The sequence below is a fragment of the Notamacropus eugenii genome, chromosome 1, assembly GCF_028372415.1.
Source record: "Notamacropus eugenii isolate mMacEug1 chromosome 1, mMacEug1.pri_v2, whole genome shotgun sequence".
Taxonomy (NCBI): domain Eukaryota; kingdom Metazoa; phylum Chordata; class Mammalia; order Diprotodontia; family Macropodidae; genus Notamacropus; species Notamacropus eugenii.
In genome coordinates, this window is record NC_092872.1 from 177,401,647 (window position 1) to 177,415,468 (window position 13,822).

Here is a 13,822-nt window from a genome sequence, read left to right on the forward strand (position 1 = left end):
GTAATAAAGCCTACCATAAAATAGCTTTATACCTGAGTACCCATAATAGAAAATACTTTTTGTTTTTTAAATAGAAAGGAATCCACATCAAAAAAAAGTCATATAAGTGGGAAAATTGTTGTATTCATCCATGACATCAGAAAAATGATGATAGGATTTGCACTTGACTTTGTTTTGAGTGAGGGAGGGCTGTGCAAGGTCACCAGCCTCACTGTCTCCTCCTGAGCCATCTGGATCCAGTGACCAGATATTCATCAGGATGACTGGAGACAGCCCACGATGCTATGGGAGACCTTGGCCTTTTTCCGCTAAGGCCTATTCAGGGACTCAGAGTGAGGTAACTCCCATTCAGTGAATAGGGCTCTATTAGAAGTAGTCAGGGAATGATCTCTTTAATGGGCAAAAGAAAAAATATAACTCAAGCTGGGAGGGAAAGAGCATTAATTGAATAGTAAAGCACTAGATTCTGCTTTTCTTGCTTTCTGTTGCTACCCACTATCAGGATTGCTTGTGTGGTAAACGTTTGGGGATGGCATCACATTCTGATGCAGCATAATGTAACGAATAGACAGCCAGCTTCAGAGCTTGGAAGGACTGTGTTCAAGCCTCACCACTGAGGCGTGCTGGCCCTGTGATCCCAGTGCTCTAGGTAACGTCTAGGGGTACATTACATGGAAAGTACCAACATATACTGATAAAGGGGGTTTATTCACCCATGAATTTCCCAGACCAATTAAGTCACACTTCCAGTCCCTATTCTGTAACCCAACATGCACACTTTGGACCAAAGAAACCAAAACCTTGCTCGCAGTTGTTCAATCATTTCAGTTGTGTCTGACCCTTTGTGACCCATTTGGGGATTTTCTTGGCAAAGACGTTGGAGTGGTTTGCCATTTCTTTCTCCAGCTCACTTTACAGATGAGGAAACTGAGGCAAATAGGGTTAAGTGACTTGCACAGGGTCCCACAGCTAGTAAATGTCTAAAGTCGAATTTGAACTTGGGAAGATGAGTCTTCTTGACTCCAGGTCTGGTGGTCTAGTCACTGCACCACCTAGCTGCCCATGTTTAAATAGCAGATTCCAAGAGAAACATGAAAAAAGGGTGTTCCTACCCTCATAGCCCTTTTTATATGTAGTATGGATGATCTTTCCTTCAATAGTCACCCGGTCCCTTCAGGGGTTTTTTAGGCAATTACTTCTCCTAGATCCAAGGCCAGTTTTGTTATTATAACATAGCTTGATTTCAAGGGTGACTCCTGTTTTAGTACTGTATGAATACATGATTTTGTGGGTGTGAACACTACCTCTAACAACATGGGTTAATATGATGGAAAGGATGCTAAACTTAGAATCATAGCTTCAAGTCCAAGCTCTGCCAACTTCTACCTAGGTGACCTTGGACAAGTCTTGAGGCCCTTCCTCCTCTGTAAAATAGACCTCTGAGGTCCCTTTCAATTCTAGTTCTGTGACCCTAAGAGTTGCTATTGGCTGCAAAATTGAGTTTGTTCTTATTCAAACATTGTACATAAAACCAATGCCAAGCTTTTCCAGCTCTGACTAGAATCTGCATGACCTCATGCTCCATTGGCATACCTTTCCAGAACTCAGACTTCCTTCACACAAGGAAGCACTGGATTAGGTCATTTAGTGGAGGTCAGACATATCTCGTTTCCCCACTAGATGAAATTCTACTAACACAGTTTTGGTCCTTTGGTTTAAATTAATCTCTATTAAAAATGCAAATCCCCTTGGGGAAGGTCTCAGCTCAGAACTCAAGTGTGATTTCTTGTAATGGCCCAAAAGGGTGGAACTGCATGTGAATCTGAGGAGAGGGAGAAGGGCATCATTCAGGAGACAAAGAGCACAGAAAGCTGAAAGCAGTAAGCACTAAAGACAGCCCTCTACAAGTTTTCTTGGTATCGTCCCTGCTGTCCCAGTGGCACTATGAATGATGGCCTCTGGGACTCAGTAACAACAATAATTCTGGAACAACCTAAAGTACCTTCCAAAGCTCTCTCACACCGTTACCATAGGGTAATGATCAGGATACGTCCTTGTCCTACTCTCATGTGAGGGTAAGTTAGAGTTGGACTATCCCAGTATGAACAAACCAGCATGAACGCAAGGCCAGATTCTTGTCAATGAAGTAAGTAAGATGAAATTTCAGAGCTCTCCAGAATAACTTTAGGAAAGAATTTCTCCCCAGAAAAGTTTCGCAAAGTCAGAGAGACAAGGAAATTAGTATTCTCAAATTCACTGAGGTCCTGGACATTAGCTACATCCTGTCTCATTATGTAACCTCAAAGAAGGAAGTTTTTAGAATTTATCTTTTGGTCTGTTCCATAACTTTAGGGCTAGCCCCATGGAGTTTTCCCTTTGCTCATTAATTTTTAAAAAATTTCCATTTATAGCTTTTATTTTTGTATCACCTTCCCCTTTCTGCTACCCAAAGAATTATCTCTTGCAATGAATGAATGAACCAACCAAAACATGAGAGAAAGCAGTTTAACAAAGCTAAGCAAGACATCAACTGAGTCAGAGAACATATGTAATTTTCTGTATCCATAGTCTCTCCCACCTCTACTAAGAAAGGAAGCAGATTATTTTTTCCATATCTTTTTTAGATCCAATTTGATCATTATAATTATATAACACTCAAGTTTCTCTCTTTTTTGTATTCTTTCCATTTAGATTGTTATAATTTTATGTATTGTTTTCATGGACTTACTTTTTTCTGCATCAGTTCCTAGAAGTCCTCTCATGGTTCTCCAAATTCTTTATAAATTCATCATTTCCTATGGCACATTAACACTTATTATATTCATACAGCATAATTATTAGTGTGTTTGTCTTTTCATAGCCCCTCCAGCACTGGGTACACGTCAGTTTGCTGGGCATGATCCCCCTGCCCTTTAAGTAATAGTCATAGTTTACATTTATACAGTGCTTTTCTCTCATGATTCCTGTAAATGAAAAGTGCCCTTTCCTCTCTTTGATCTGCTTTGTGGAAAGAGTTTGATATCAATCGTCCTTTACTTTGATTTTACTTAGATTTTCCCTTTTCCAGAAAAAGTACCTGCATTTTAAGCCTTACCTTAACTGTAAAATTAAACCTATATGCTATTTTAAAAAAAAGAACTCTTACATCATGCTGTCAACTTTTCCAGCACTCATGGGGAGTTTTGAAAAGGAAATCAGTATTGATTACTTTATTTTTAGTTTGATTATGGGATTAAACTAGCCTAACAACTAAATCAGGCTAATGTGGATAGTCTCTTAAATCTAGATTACCTATTGATTTAGTGAACAGATTGAGTGAGACTTTAGCATTTAGTAGGAAATAATTTAGAATAAGACATATATCTTGGTGGGAGTAAAATAATCATAGGATTACAAGACTTTTTTTAAAAGCTAAATTCCCTCTTCTGGCAGCTGAAGAAAGCGGGGAGGGGATGACCAAAGTTTTAAGTTCATCTTTCCAGTGTTAGTGGATAGGTTCCCTTTTTTCCTGAGCTAGAGTCTAAGTTGAGTAAGGGAATCTTGGCAGCTGGAAGATGGGGGGAAGGGATGGCTACCCATAAACCGCCAGTTCTCTTTTATAATGAGCTTTCCAGTTACTAAAGGCATCACCTGGAGGGCAAGAACTTCTGGGGTGATCTTACTTTGATAGCTAGATGTTGGCAACAGTACAAAGAAAGTCTGGGTGAAGCAAACTGGCCAGATGACCTTCGTTGTCCAATTGAATTATGCTAAAAACAAGTTTCTGAATTATTTTTATTCCTCTCTTCTGTTATAAAAATCAACCTCTGTAAAACACTCTTTGTTTCTGACATCTGAGGTCAGGTGACCTAGCTTGATATACAAATGTTAGCTTTGAAAATTAAATGAAAACTGCTAATAACTTTGTACCTCAGTTTCTTATTTCAGATAATTTTAAGTTTGTGGTGTTTTATTTGGGAAAATACTTTCATTAAAATCGAACAATTAGCACCCATTTCTGGTACAAGATGTGGGAAATAGAAAATTGTTAGTTCTAACTTTGAAAAATCCCTTCTGATGAGATTACTACCAGGGTTCTTATTTCCATTTAAGAATAGAACTGATATAAAATTGCCTTAATTTTATGTTGTCTGGTAGTTAGAATTTGGGGCAGCTGAGTGGCATGGCAGACAGTATTCCTGGCATGGAGTCAGGAATTCTCATCTTCCTAAGTTCAAATCTGGTCTCAGACAATTACTAGCTGTGTGACCCTGGGTAAGTCACTTAATCCTGTTTGCCTTAATTTCCTCATCTGTAAAATAAGCTGGAAAAGGAAATGGCAAGCCACAGTCTTTGCCAAGAATACCTCAAATGGGGTCCCAAAGAGTTCAAGACCATTGAAAATGACTAAACAAAAAGGTAGAAAATAATTCTTTGTAAATTTAGAATTTTATTCTTCTTTGTATTGAAAAGACAATTTAGTTCTAATTGCATTAGTTTGGCAGCCAAACTCAACTCATGATCATGGCTATTTGTTTTTTAAAATAAATTTCATTGATTTAAAATTATTATTTTAAAGAATATTCAATTAGTTTGTTGATTAACAAACTTGTGATATTATAGACAGTTAAATTACTCTTTAAGTTGTTTTTTGCCTTGCCCACATTTTTCAATGTATCCATCTCCTTTCTTCTCTCTTTCCTTTCCCATGGAGCTCTCCTTATAATAAAGAATAAAAGGAAAATAAGACAGTTCAACGAAATCAATCAGCACTTCTAAAAAGTCCTAGATTGTATGAGTGCTCCACACCCATAGTCCGTTTACCTTGTCTAAGAAGCTTCTAAAAAGTTTAAAGCTAATGGAAAAGTGTAATAGAATACAACCTACCCTTATATGATATGCAATTTACCCTTGGTCATACCCTGCATAAAACTATTCACCCTACCCTTATCTTCATGGTTCTCTGTTGTGTTAACGTTTTATAGTTACTCTGAGTTTGTCAATAAATGTGAAAAGTGATCGTTGTCAGCAATAGCTTTTCTGGGTTATGGTTTCTATGTTTCTCTCTTTTTTATTTCCTGTTCCATTTTTTTCCCTCAGGAGTTGAAAGATCTCAGAAAACAAGGTGAAATCATACCTCAGCTCATGTCGGAATGTGATTTTGTCACAGAGAAATTAGAGGTACTGTTCAGAAACACATCTATCAGAGGACATTGGGGAGCATACTTGTTTTATTAGTATCTTCTAGCTTTACTTCATTTAGCTTCCTAGATGCTGAACGTTGGAATTTTTTAACTCAGAGGAAGTAAATAGTGATTGTGTACCTGGTGCTTTGCCCCCCGAGTTTAAATGCAGTGGGATTTGTCTCTTGTTTTAATCCTGTTTTAAGAAGGCTTCTCCTTAATTTGAGGGCAGAGTCCAGACCCGCTACATCAGGTTTGCACAAGCTAATGTAAATTTCAGTAGCAACATAGAAGGTGACTGTTCCAGAGAGAGTAGTTTCATTCCAAATTACATCAGGAACCTCTATCTAAGCAACAAACTCCCCTTTTGAAGTAAATGCCTCTGCTGCCAATTAATAAATAGTTTCTGGGCATACTCCCAAAATAGCCACATTTTACAAAACTACGGGACAAAGTATTATGGAACATCTAATTTGATACTAAGAGGGCACAGTTTAGACCCAGGTAAGAGAAGTCACCCCTGTGACCAGGAAACCTTCACAGAGTCCAGATTTTTCCAAGTAATCTTTGTTGACCAAATTCATTTCCAGGGGTGAGACATAATATTTGTAAAGTGCTTAGCACAGTGACTGGCACATAGTAGGTGCTTTATAAATGCTAGCTATCATCATTATTATTATCATGTTGATGCTGATGCTGATGAGAGTGATGAGAGTCTCTTCAGAAACATAGCCATAGGTGACGGTAATGATGAGATCTCATGCTGCGGTCTCGTGGGACTGGACATTTTGGGTTCTGCAGTATGTGTTAAATATTCATGGAGTATTTAAAAAAAAACAGACAACTTCTGGACTAGGCTGTCATGTCCTTTATTTGGGGAGTGGTTCAGTTTCCCTCAGAAAATGTCTTCTTGACCTCTCAAGACTATACAATCAACAATCTCTTCTTGTTAGGATTTGCCTTGACTCTTTGAAAAATGTCATTCAGCCAACCTACAAGCATTTAGTAAGTAAATACTCTGTGTCAGGAATTATACTAGTCACTGTAGATACACAAACAAAGCAACCCTGACCCTCGTGGAACTTTTATTCCAATGAAAGACACAAGATGTACAATATAGAGGCATATACAAAGCAATTATAATACTTTAATGAAGCTAACTTTGAGGAGGAAGGGGCACTAGCAGTGGTTGTGAAAGGGAAGAAAAGGTGCTTGAGCTGAGCCTAGAAGGGAAACAGTGAATGCAATCCAGGTATGGGGGACAGCCAGGGTTTTGACTTGGGGCAGGCAATGAATATCTTGTTTTAAGAATCATAAAAAGGCCATTTTGGTTGGACCTCAGAATGTATGAATGGGAGTAATGTGTAATACAGCTGGAAAGGTAGGATGGAGTACAAACCTTTAAATATTAAACAGAGGAGTTTATATTTCATCTTGGACATAATATGGGGCCACTAGAGTTTATTGAACCCAAGGATGAGGGTGGGGAAAGGTGTGGTCCCTTGGTTAAATCTGGGTTTGAGGAAAATCACTTTGACAGTACTATCAAGTATAGTTTGCAGAGAGAAAAGACTCAAGGCCAGAAGACTAATTAGGAAACTATTATGACAGTCCAAGTGAGAGGTGATGAACATCTGAACTAGGACAGTGGTTGTGGGGATGGAGAAACTAGATTCCATTTATCCATGCTTTCTTTTCTTGGTCCCTGTATCTACAAATATTTGAAACTGAAATGCTGTTGAATGTCTTTGTCAATGCTGATGTCTCTGATTACCAATCCTTCTGACTCTCTGCTTTCATTCCAGGCTTCTGAGAGAGAAAATCAAAATCTCGAAGATAAAGTGAGGTCTTTAAGGACAGACATCGAGGAGAGTAAACACAGACAGCGCCACCTAAAAATGGAACTCAAGAACTTTTTGGAGGTCCTTGATGGGAAGATCGATGACTTGCACGATTTTCGACGAGGGCTCTCCAAACTGGGAACGGAAAATTAGGGTGCAAATTGTGATCTGGGCTCCAGGAGTTTGATGTTTCTTAACCCTAAATGTGTGTATTACAAAATAAGAACAGGAAGTACACCTTGTCTGCATTTTTTTGTAAATAGAGGCTCAGAGTTTGTTGTGTTTTCCAACCAATCGTGCTGCTCACTAACTTCTTTCTGTCCAGAATAGAAACTTCTCTTGCTTCTCTGGGCTTGTGGACAAGTGGAGGATCCTGCCTCAGGAATCAGGAGCTAGGTTTACATTAAATACATATGCAGTTAGTCAGTACAGGGACATCTATACTTCTTAGGGACTGTTGCAACCTTAGAAAAACAAAGTATTTTCTAATCCAAATACCAATATTCTAAGCAACCTGCAGTTTCATTCTTTTTTTGTTAAATGAGATTGGGATTATTTGGGATTCCTAATCTCAGTTATCAGAAATACAATAGGGGTGATTTCTGCTCTCATGTATTTTGTATTAAATGATTCTGAGGTCCTTTCCAAGTCTATGTTCATGACAGGTGTACATTGGCATTGGGATGAGCCATCTAAGACTCAAGTGAATCCCTTATGGTAAACGTTATGATGCTTTTAAAAATAAATTAATAGAGACTTCATGAGAATAAAAGGAATCTGGTTTTTAAGAAACATAGGTATGTCCTTTAAATCAGTGCATCATTTGCACATCACATCACATGGTCTGTAAGACTGCAAAACAATTTTCCTTTTAATTATTTTACTTACAGGTGGACAACCATGATGTATGAGCAGCAGACCACAAAGGCTGAGCCTACATGAATAGTGCTATTGTAATCCAATAAAAGTTACAACAAATTTCATCTGGAACATATTTAATTTATATGTACATTATATATATAATATATAATTGCATATCATTCAGTTGGACTGGGTGTGTGTATAGACTCCTGTATATATACACATCCATACACATCCATACATAAATGCATGTGTATGTATTTGACATATACACACACATATGTATCTAATAACCTAATTACCATTCAACTGGATGGTGTCACACGCACACATACATACACATCATCCGGCTGAATAGTAATAGGTGATAAATAGTATGCAATTCATTTAAATGACTGATATTACTTTTTCCATAGCCAAACCAAACCATTTCTGGGGTCAGAAAGTGGAGGGGAACTAGGTAAATTAGGAATCTGTGGATCTAGGAATTCCAGGTAACTACATACATGACTTCCCTTCTTCTCCAGTGGGGGATACCTATAGCACAGATGTTCTGGGAGCCACAGGATGCCAGGTGCCCCTAGGTCTAAGGGTAGGAGCCAAGAGTCCCTATGTTCCTTGACTTAAGTCAGGACAGTAACCATGACCCTAAGGTGAGAATTTTTGCCTCTTTTTTTATTTTTTTTTCAGGAGCAAGGTTCACACCATGGCGAATTCCTGTTCTAGGCTAGAAGCAATTGGAGGGGAGAAAGGAAGAAATAGATAGATAGATAGAGCTGCTTCTTCTAGCCGCCATCTCTCCTTTCTCATTAGGGCTACCTCTCAGGTCTCTGGGTTACAGATACAGAAGAACTCAGAGAATCTTCTCCTTCCCCTTCCATTCTTCCCTTAACTGGGGGAGGGTCCTGAGGGGTCACACAAATACTGTGTCTGTCCCTCGACTCTTCCCATCCTTCCCCCAGATGGCTTTAGGTTCCCTCCTTAGAGGAGGTTTTCTTGTCTCCAAGATACCTCCCTCACATTGCCTGAAGTTCTACCAACTAAACACTTCCTTGAATTAGTTAGCACATGTGGGGTGGCAGTTAAAAAGGGGCTATCCCATAATCCCACTAACCCACTTTAAGTGGAGACTCAGTACCCTACAGCTTAGATGGGAGGGAAAGGCAGAGGTAGATGTACCTGGAGTCTAAGTTGGAGGCCAGCAGACGTCTCTGCCAGTGAAGTCACTGTCAACGAAGGCCTTCCTAGAGAAAACTATTAAAGTTGTTCAGACCTCAGAGCCAACAGAGCAGAATTATAAATTACTTTGAAATATGCTGTCTGCCCCAGCTCAGAAACAAATGACCAATGTGGAACAACACAAAGGAAGATCTTGATGGAACATATTGTGGTCCACACTAAAGCCATTTAACAAACATTGGTTAAGGACAGGGTGTTATGGGAATAAGGCATAGGAACATCTTTTGTGGTAAAAAGTGAGTTCCGTGCAGTCTAAGGGAGGAAAAAACTTCATAAAAGTACCTATTGATCAATCAATTCTGTTTTTCTTTGAGAATTGCCTCAATGTCTTTCTTGAAATAAGAAAAAACATCTCTAAGAAGAAAAGTCATATGAAGTCCTGAAGCAACTGGATGAGTAGCTGCCAGTGTCTGATAGACTGGGGTATGTTGAGGTGAATGCGATAAAGATGGGAAAGATGATGAGAATGACCCTTGAAGTTTGTTCTGGTATCAACTCATGAAATAATGACGTACCAAGCAGACTTGGAGACTTAAAGCTCTTATTTCTCATAAGTATGGATTGAATCAAAGCCCAAATTTTTTGGACTAAAAAGCTTTGCCTTAGATTTCATTTTAAGTGAAGTATGTAGTAAGGACAAAATTCTCCTAGATGTACTGGGATCCAAATGATATTGGACTACCTACAAGGCTTAGAAATAAGATTTTTTAGATTCAGCATGGAGACTCTGCTATCAGCCTTAGCTCATCCTTTCTTCTCTATCTGTAAAAACACGGTGCTGTGCCTAAAAATAATGAAATGATACGGATCCATGAGGCTCCTCAGAATGAAAGGAAAGTTACCTTCAGTGGCCAAGATGGTCACAGTGAAGGGTTACTGTGAGTATGTGTATAAAAATAAAGTGGACGGGGATGAGACAGTGTGATCTGGCCTCCAAGGGTTTGGGAAAACAATTGTGACAATAGCCCTTTATGTTTTCATGGTGTTTTACAATGTACAAAGCCCTTTCACATTTTCAGTCTCATTTGATCTTTGCAATAACCACTCTAGGGGGTAGACAGAGCAGGGATCCTTATCCCCGTTTAACACAGAAGGAAATTGATGCTCACAAATTTGTGGCCTCCCTTGGTAGTAGAGCCAGAGCTAGAAGAGTAGTCTTCTCTTGGTCCAGTCCTATTTTCCATGACAATATACTGCCTTTCTGTTAAAAATCTGTCAGAGGTGATTTTTTTTTATAACTATTGATTTGAGCTACAAAAAAATATTGTTTTGAGCATTTAACTGTTGCTCTGGCTACTGTCTACGGTGAGGAAGAACAGGTAACCATCTCATTCTATTGACAATGAATATATTAAGTTAAAAAAAAAAAAAGATTTACATTTGATCACAGGCATCATCCCAGGAAAACACTGGCTAGGTCCTTGCTGTGAAATGCAAGTTTTGTGAATAGCATTTTTTTAAACATTCAAATATAGCTTATATTTTATGCATAGCATCCCTTTGGGTGCCTTTGCCTCCCTTCCACTTGGATGGAGTCTGAAAGGAAATTTGATTCCTTAAACAGGTGTTACTAGCAAAACAATTTATTTAAAATAAAATTATTGGTCTTAACCTTAGAAATATGAATAGGGTTCTTTCTCAAGAATTTCATAATTCTTCCCTCATGTAGATTTTAGTCAGATTCTTACAGTTTTTCAAGCCATTCTAGTATCACCTTAAAATGAAAAACTGTCAATACTTAAATGTAATAATACCTCGTAGCACCTCAATAAATTCTCATGAAAGGCAGTTGGCTCTCCTGTCAAAGCCCCATTAGGTTGGGGTTCATTATGATTTTCAATCTATGAGGAAATGGACCTTTGGAGAACTCTTGGTTAGCAAGCAATAAAAAAGCACTTAAGAAGGAGGACATAGAAATTTCACTTTCACAAAACGTGAAGAGCCATCTGGTTTCCTTTGTGTACTACGCTATAGCATCTTTGGTCACCACTCGGTGGGTGCATATGACTGGACCTGTAAGTGGTGGGTTGTAAGAACCATTTGACAGGCAGAACCTGAAAACAGAAGGCCAATAGGAGATTAAGTATTGAGCTCATAATTTTCTATTTCTCTTTTGCTAAGGGAGCAACACGGATGCTGTTAGATTTCAAAGTACTTTCCTGTACAACTAGATGTTGCCGGTTGTTTATTTTCATTTATGTGACTCTTGGCCGAATTTGTTGTTTGCACTACATTTGAAAGCACAGATGATTTAAATGGAGAACACTCATCAAGGTGCCTGTGTATTTTTGAGTTACACATATGACTTCAGAGCCCTTTTTTTCTTGATCAAATGGTTACCAAAAGAAAAACTATTTATACGGTTTGTCTACTTGTGTGTATGTGTGTATAGAGATGTGTGTGTGTGTGTTATACATGTGTCCCTTAAATACCTCTCATGGTAGCATTTATAACATAAGCACCTAAGAAAATGTTTTTGATTTTCAGTTTAAATACTGGTCAGCAATAATTTTTAGCCATAGACCAGCTATGAGAATGGCTATTTGAAAAGAATTTTGAGCTAAAATCCTGGGGAGATATGTATTGAATAACTTAGGGAAGAATGGGGGTGTGGGGGGGTGATTGTTAAGGTGGGGCAAGGCATTCCATATTTAAGAGAAAAGCTTTCTTTTTTTTTTTCTCCCTAATGGATAGTTGAGAGAGAAAGAGAGAGGGAGAGAGTTGGCCTCAGTCAAAAAGATCTGGGTTTAAGTCTTGCTTAAGCAACTTTCTAAGACTATAGGTTGCCAAGAAGGTGATGACCTGCATTGATAAAGTTTCCTCACCCTATACCAATGAAATCAAAGGTCCTGTCCCTAATAGGATAATACTGCATAATATACTCTGCAAATTATTTACGAGAGGAAGAGTTTTATCAGTTGTGTGTGGGCTTCCCTTCTCCCCTGCATTTAGATGTAATTCTACAGAATGTAACTCTTTTTAAACCTTCATCAAGAATAATCGATTCATTGTGACCAACCACAGTTTTTAGACCTGTCCGGAGACTTTGGTCATAAAGACAGTTTCCAAACCTGCTTTTTTGCTATTATGAGTAAAAACTTATCTCATAATTGAGAACATTGTCGATATACAATTTGGATCAGCAACATGGTCACACCTCAATTGTCGTTTGTATCCTCTTTTAATATATTTAATACATGAAGTATTTGGTTGGGTTGTTGTTAAGAGGTCTTTAATGTTGTCAACTGTGTGCCATCAACCAATAGACATTTCTCATATCAAACATAAGAATTTAACAGTAAATGCAGATGGGGTCGATTGGTTTACTGGTAGCAGTAGTAAAGGCTGTTTTTTATATATGTGTGTAATTTAAGAATAAAAAAGAACACTTTTCCTTTAAGAACTTATATACCTTTGTGATTTTTATCTGATTTTCTTGTATTATATAGAGTTGTTTTATGTAAAAATATATAGTTTAAGTAAAATGTCTGTGTCTTTTTTTTTACAAGTAAGGAATATTTCAGATCTGCATGGATTTGGGGTCTCATCTTTGGGTCGTTATCCGAGGTTATCCCCAAGTCTAGGTTGCTTTCCTAGGGTCTCTGTACCAAGGTATAAGGAAGGCTGCTCTGGCTTTAAAAGCAGCTTCCTCTCCTCCCCCAAATAAAACAAAACAAAAAAAGCAGGTACCCCATGTTGAATGGCACTGTTGGACCAGAACATTCTCTAACCATCAGCTCTTCCATAATATAAGGTAAGTCAGTTTGGGAACTGTGTTTTTCCATCTTCTCTCATTTCTGGCAAAATTAGAAGGGGAAGTTCTTTTCTTCCCTAAAGGCTGTCCTTGTCACTCAGTAACACAAAGTTGTCCCTTGAAACTTAAAGGCTTTGATGATCCTGCACCTCTTCCAGAGAATTGGGAGATAAGGCTAGGTTACCCTCTCTTTTCGGGCAACCAGGTGGTGCAGTGGATAGAGCATTGGACCTGGAGACAGGAAGACTCATCTTCCTGAGTTCAAATCCATATTTATAAGAAATCACTATCACTGACTAGCTGTGTGACTCTGGGCAAGTCACTTAATCCTGTTTGTCTCAGTTTCTCATCTGTAAAATAAGCTATAGCCATAAAACTGCTGACTTATTCTTTTGATGGCTAGCAAAGACTCTGAAAATTCTTGCAACGTAAAGATAAAATGAGCTAATATTCAAAGTATTTTTCAAGCTATAAAACACTTTTTGTAAATATTAGCTGTTATTGTAAATTTTTCATCCTGTGTAGGGTCTTGAGGCTGGAAAAGTATTGTAATTGTGTGAGGAGAGGAACTGGTAACGTAATGAAAGCAGCACTGGCTTCTAATCCCACTCTGTCACTTAGATCTGTGTGCCCACAGGCAAGTCACCATTCAAATCACTTCCCCTGTCTGGGAGGGGGTTAAGCTAGAAGACCTCTCAGGTTCTTCTCAACTTGAAATCTATGAATCTATCTGGGAGACAGAGTTGTGTCTTCCTCTCCTCTTTTGATTTGGGCCAATACAACTGAGAAAAGATCGTTCTATCTCTAAGTAACATTTATCTAAAATCATTAGCAAACATCTGTGATGGGTATAAACTAGAAGTCTTTCCAGTATAATCAGGGGTGAAGCAAGGATGCTCATTATCACCTCAATTATTTAATATTGTACTAGAAATGTTAGCTATAACAATAAGACAAAGAAATTA

At 38.3% G+C, this 13,822-nt stretch overlaps 1 protein-coding gene across 4 annotated transcripts in view; it reads left to right on the top strand.

The window, feature by feature from the left end:
- HOMER2 (homer scaffold protein 2) overlaps positions 1–7,986 on the top strand; it is a 237,425-nt gene extending 229,439 nt beyond the window's left edge. For all 4 annotated transcript variants that reach the window (XM_072619672.1, XM_072619675.1, XM_072619682.1 and 1 more), the window contains exons 8-9: positions 5,080–5,160; positions 6,968–7,986. In XM_072619672.1, the coding sequence (XP_072475773.1) occupies positions 5,080–5,160; positions 6,968–7,156 (270 nt within the window). In that variant the 3' untranslated portion in view covers positions 7,157–7,986. The remainder of the gene's footprint in view (positions 1–5,079; positions 5,161–6,967) is intronic.
- The last annotated feature ends 5,836 nt before the right edge of the window (positions 7,987–13,822 follow it).